Genomic DNA, 6,000 nt, shown 5'->3' with positions numbered 1-6,000 from the left:
AAGAAGACCACATCTAAAGAAATTGAGAAATAGCACCGTACAAAAATTGCTGGCCACGCAATATCAAGTCCTACGACATTGCCAATAATTTTGTAGCCTTTGTATGGCCTGATCAATTCTTCATATTTTGCCAATAGAAAATGAACATGCACCATCAAGTATTCAGTTCCTAGCTCAACACCTGCAACTTTGCGTGTTGGATCACAGCTTACAATTGAAGCAACAGCCACATTCTTATTTCGATTTTTCCAGCTTTTCAAGAATACATTAGTTCCAATCTGGTGCATAAATATATGTCCATCAGCATTATCTCTATATAAAGAGCAATTAAGTATGGAAAAGAACACCATATTAAAAGTTTTACCTCCAATGAATTGGCATCCATAATGTCCACTATATTGCACTGTTGTTTCTGTACAAAGTTATTTGGATCAAGATTCAACAATTTAACTATAAAGTACAAACATATTATACCAAATAGAATTCTATAGCTTATCTTTATATTAGGTGGCTTCAGAAGTGAAAATTTACCTTATAAGCATTAGAATTATTCTTCCCTTGTTGCATGTGATCATTCTGGTTCATGTTTCCTTTATTCTGCATGGAATATCAAAATATTGGCACAAACTACAATAATCTAGTTATTTTTATAATTAAACACTGTGAGTTCCAATCAATAAAAAAGTGAAGACTAGCCTTCACACAAATAATCTTCCTCTGTTTCTCAAGGTGATTTTGGCCATAAGTTTGATTGCGCTGTAATAAAATAAGACATAAGATTGTAATGAACAGCTACAATAAACGTTGACAGTTGCAAACAATATCGAGATCAATAGCATAATGCTATGTGGTGAGTTCGACATAACAAATAGGAAGAGAATGACCTTATCTATAGTAGATTGCTTGGTTGGTAGTTGCAAAACCTTGTCCTGAACATGGATATTTGTGTCCTGATGTGAAAGAGAGACAATATTACTAGTTAGAAAATAGTGCAACTATTCCCAGCTAAAAACATTGTAATTTTTATACTTTACCATAGCATTGTTTTCATGCTCAATCATATTGTTTTGATGCTCAACCATAGAATTTTCTTGCAAGGGACCGTTAACACACACTCTCTAACAATAGTAGAAACCAAATGGAGATTCATACCATATATTTATGAAGCAGTGTACAGTAAAACTTTAATATGGTTTACCTCCATTGAATTGTCAGCGATAAAGTTTGTTGTGCTGCACTGTCTTTTCTGTAAAAATAAGAATTGTTTCGATCATGAGTCTGCAACTTAACTGCATACATTCAAAATAAATGTTGAAGTGCTAAAGCAAAACATAAATCTGTGCACAAAGTCAATCCCTTGCAAAATATAATAGAATAAACAATACTAACCTTAGGAGTAGCAGTTGGTTGGTTTTGGCCTAGTCTAACATGGCTCTGAGCATTTTTTTCTCTTTCTTTATTCTGCAATGTAATCAAAACTACTAGTCAATCATACATGCTATATTTTGTAAAAACAGAAATTTATAGACATGATGAATAAAAAATAACCTTGGATGCTTCAACAACTTTTCGTGCATTCATCACATGGTTTTCCTTGTTAGTTTTTTTTTCTATAGAAGAAGGCAAAAAAACCATTACGAAAACTCTAAGACATGGATTGTTTCATCAATTGTTGCATTAGAATAGCGCAAACATGGTGAGTTGCAATCAATAAAAAAAATGAAAACTAACCTGTGCAGAAATAACCTTCCTTTGTTTCCCATAGTCATGTTGTTCCCAATTTTGTTTGTTCTAAAATAAAATGCATAAGATTATGAACTATAGTAAACAACCATAGCTACAAACAGTACAAAATCATGTAATGTTAAGTAATCATGGGGGGTTCAGAATAATAATATAGTTGGTAAGACAAGTACCTTGTCTTCAACACATTGCTTGGTTTTTGGTTGCAAATCCTCATTTGGAACATGGCTCTGTATATTCTGTTTTGAAAGGGAGCATGTATTCTGTTTTGAAAGGGACCATATATTCTCAATTACAAAATAGTGCAACTATTCCTAGCAATACAATAGTGCAATTCCAGTATATTACCATCATATTGTTTTCTTCCTGAACCATATCGTTTTCCTCCTCAGCAATACAAATTTCTTGCAAGGGACGGTCAGAATACACCCTCTGTCAACAGTAGAAAAGAAAAGGAGATTTAGACCATATTTTTTCCAAACTATATAGGGTAATCTTCCATATAGATACATACCCTCCTTTTCAAAATAGGACCATCAACACTAGCTTCTTTGTTTGTAGATACTCGATCTAAACCTCCCTGTAACACCAACTAGGTAGGTTAGATACATTCAGTGAGTTACAAACATTTTAGGACAACTTCTTCAAATTCTCACCTGATTCATTTGTTCTTTTTCCAACTTGTTTGTCTTCGCTTTCAATTCCAAAAGCTCAGCATCATGATTCTGGACATGATTTTTGATCTTTTCCAACTGCAGTCTAGCAGCCATAACATCTTCACTCCAGTTATCATCCAGTCTAGTAACATTTATATTCTTTAAGCGTCGGGAAGTTGGCACATCGAGAACTTGTTTAGGCTTTGGAACTAGTCCAAGACCATGCACATGCCCAGGCTTGTCATCTCCAAGTATTTGGTTCAATGCATCTCCTTTCCAAGCAGTCCTTCCTTCACTAGTGTCTGCTAAAGCTGGTTGTTCAGCTACAAGTTTCTTCAAATTATCCTAAACACAGGAACAATATGAATAGAACATATGAAAAATGTTGAAACTTAAATTATCTATGGTTTAGATTTGATAGTATACCACATGCCCATTTAGATTCTTGCCAGTTTTGCACTTGTGTGTGTGGATGTACACAACAGCTCTATGAGGATTCTTCTTTGCAGGATCTTTTTGTCTCTATGGAACATGTGAACAAATCATTAAATCCTACACAGTCTATATAGGATTGGAATGGAAATTGGACGAATGCTATTCCAGGACATGTTTTACCATCTCTTCTCTTGTACGAGCAAAACTCTTTGTCCCTGCTGTGTGTAATGCCTTCTTCTTTCGACAATTTTCCTTGTTCTGCTTGCTTATTTTCTGTTCTCGTATCATAAGAGTTAGCAAATATACATGAGCACAACATTGTTTAGTTCAATTGATAGTCTCATTTGTAAGAACATCACAGTAGTGAATATGCATTGCCTATATACCTTCGATTTCTCGCTCATCCAATGATTGATAAGAGCAATCCACTGGTCAGGAAGCACATCAGCTGGGACATTGTTGCAATTAGCTTCTTTGCTCTTATTTACATCAAAATACTTTTCTTTTAGTTTTGCTTTATGTCCCCTCCATCTCTCTCTAATAGTTTTTAATATGAATTCTTCCATCCGAGGAGCATAAAGGAATCTCATCTGCATACCAACAAAGAAACTCATCTAGGGATATGCACTGTACAATAATACAGGAAGTTAACAAAAGTGTAGATGTGGGAAGGGTTTACCTTTACTTGCTTAAGCATGTCCTTTTTAACTTTTAATTCATTTGTTTTTCTCTCTCTCTTTCCTATTAGAAATCTCCAGTCTGTGTAGCTTAAGCTACACAAAGTACCATTCCTAGCTACCATTCCAAGAAATTTAGACAAAATTCCAGCTTCATCTCCTACTGCCTGGTTGAGATCATTGCACTGAACCACAATCCTAAGCCCTTTCGGAAGGTTCCAAATATCTTTCAGTTTTGTCTTCCCACGTGTTTCAATTGTTCCATTTTCATCTGTTCAATGTTAAATTGCAAAGATAAAAGTGATGCTCAACAGTCCAGGATAAGAAGAATAATTTCATTATTTCTTACCATCAAGATTTAGTATTTACCTCGAACATTAATTTCAACATCATCATCAGATTCTTCATTGCCTTCTCCAGCATTCATAGTAGCATCGTCATCAGTATCTTCATTGGCTTCTCCAACATCGTCATCAGTATCTTCATTACCCTCATGAACATCACTACATATTGTTTCTTGTTCAGATGGTGTGGCAAGCTGTTTAGGGGCATTTTCTTCTGCAATGTGTTCCTCTGACAAATATTCCTCATGGCTTTGAACAATGCACCGCCTTCTACTCCTTGCCATATCTGCTGCACCAAAACAAAAATAGCATAAACCTATGTATTGCAGTCTGAGTACCACTTTTCTCTACTGCTCTAGAAGAAGAATTTCAGAATTGGCTAAAACTTTAGGCATTTTACTCTACTGTTGTCCAAAAAAGTACCACTATGGTTTGTATTGATGAGAAAGGTGCTAGCCTACAGGTTATTAGATACCTCTGTTAGCTAATGAACAATTTTCAAATAGAGGTGTCAACACATTAAAAATTGAACAATAAATTTACCAATTCCAATTTGGATTTATTTGCCAGTCACTAATTCCTTTGTCCATTTTAATTGGCCAACAATTTGAAACAAGTAATTGATAGAAAGAACAAAATTTAATTTGACGCAAGGAGATAAAATGCATAGATGGACAGTGAATGATCAAAAGCAAAAGTGGTTTATTCGGCTAGATTGCAACATCCAGGACAGAGGAATATAAAAAGATCACACATTGGATTGCTCACTGGTCTGTTCTAGCCTAATAGGCTCTGTCACCTAGGATTGATCACTGCATCTGATCCAAAACCTGCATACAGAGAACATATATATCAAATTAGTAATGTAGTATAGTGCTGAAATGGAATTAGACCCGAGTGTGATTTGGCAACACAGCTAGGCAGTGAAACGTGTAGGAACTAGGAAGGGAGGCGGAGATGCAGGAGCATGGCGGCAGGGCCGTGGGCTGCGCGGCGTGGTGTAGACGTAGGCGCTGGGGAGGCAAAACCGCACTAGCGCTGCAGCGCACGGCCACCGGGCACGAGGCGTCACCGCGTGGCCCTCAGCGGCCGTGGGGGAGCTCGCCTGCTCAGGGTTGTTGGTCGGCGGGGAGGCGTAGGTGCAGAGGATGGCAGCCAACACAGATTGGGAGAGGTGTGGACACGCGGAGCGGCTGGCCAGCAAATCACCATGGTGCCTTACCTTCAGATTGGTGCCCGGCTTAGGCCTGAGGGGAGGAGCAGTGCAGAGAGAAGAAGAGAGGGGATAGAGTTTCGTTGGAGAAGAAAACCCACCCACGATCTCTTTGTTGGAGAATGGAGAGAGAGGGGATAGAGTTTTTCACGGGTAGTTAGATTTTCTTGGAGGAATAAAATGGAGGGAATAAATGGCGCGACAACGAAAGACGTGAGAAAAACAATATTGAGACTGAAAAAAATGGAGGGAGAGCAAAATAATTTAAGCTCATTTTTTTTTAAGGAAAGATTTGGAAAATAACGTGAGACTGAGAAAAAAAAGAGGGAAAGAACGGAGCGAGAGCAAACGTTTTGTCAGAGATAAAAATAATGTTAAATTCAGACTGAGTAGATTTAAGCTCAATTTTTTTTGGAGGGAATGATTTGGAATAAGTATGGAAAAGGAGGGAAAGAATGGAGGGAGAGCAAAATAATTTGCGCAGATACACAAAATGTTAAATTCACATCAAGTAAATTTAAGCTCGATTTTTTTCAGGGCAGATTTAACCTCCGGTTATCTAATCTAGTTCAGCTAATTTATTTTTGTGCGGATCAATAAGAACTAGTTATAAAACTTCATAAATGCACTATTAAAAATTATTTTCTAGTAAAATAATTAACTAACTACTAAAACAAAAATGCACTACTACAAACTGCGTCGTTGCCGACTCGGTCCTGAGAGACCAAATAAAATCCGGACATAACATATTGTTTTCTTAAAATAGTAGTTAGTTAATTTATCTTAGCACGACCGAAAAATCATGTGTTTTTTCATGGTCTAGACAGACTAGATGAAATCCAGACGTAACATATTGTTGTCTTAATAAAAAAGTAGTTAGTTAATTTATCCTATTACGACAAAAAAAAACCACTTGATTTTACATTGTTGAC

At 36.6% G+C, this 6,000-nt stretch overlaps 1 protein-coding gene across 3 annotated transcripts; it reads right to left on the bottom strand.

Annotated features, from left to right (window-relative positions):
• Positions 1-719: 719 nt before the first annotated feature.
• On the bottom strand, positions 720-5,165 carry LOC127782884 (uncharacterized). 3 transcript variants are annotated; one of them, XM_052310159.1, is made up of 17 exons: positions 5,078-5,165; positions 4,624-4,685; positions 3,881-4,141; positions 3,514-3,782; positions 3,221-3,424; positions 3,015-3,107; positions 2,826-2,921; positions 2,400-2,744; positions 2,258-2,323; positions 2,092-2,175; positions 1,917-2,006; positions 1,732-1,791; positions 1,549-1,610; positions 1,390-1,461; positions 1,199-1,246; positions 885-950; positions 720-756 (listed from the first exon to the last, which is right to left on the bottom strand). In XM_052310159.1, exons 3-13 carry the CDS (start codon positions 4,137-4,139, stop codon positions 1,581-1,583), a joined length of 1,596 nt encoding a protein of 531 aa, XP_052166119.1. In that variant the 5' UTR covers positions 4,140-4,141; positions 4,624-4,685; positions 5,078-5,165; the 3' UTR covers positions 720-756; positions 885-950; positions 1,199-1,246; positions 1,390-1,461; positions 1,549-1,580. The 3 variants fall into 3 exon arrangements, with proteins under 3 accessions (XP_052166119.1, XP_052166118.1, XP_052166120.1); XM_052310158.1 differs by lacking the exon at positions 5,078-5,165 and having other exon boundaries at positions 4,624-4,753; XM_052310160.1 differs by lacking the exon at positions 5,078-5,165 and having other exon boundaries at positions 1,917-1,982; positions 4,624-4,753.
• Positions 5,166-6,000: the final 835 nt, after the last annotated feature.

The sequence above is a fragment of the Oryza glaberrima genome, chromosome 8 (assembly GCF_000147395.1).
Source record: "Oryza glaberrima chromosome 8, OglaRS2, whole genome shotgun sequence".
In the NCBI taxonomy this organism is placed as follows: Eukaryota; Viridiplantae; Streptophyta; class Magnoliopsida; order Poales; family Poaceae; genus Oryza; species Oryza glaberrima.
Note: the sequence above shows the minus strand (reverse complement) of the source record. Positions and strands in the feature narration are given on the sequence as shown.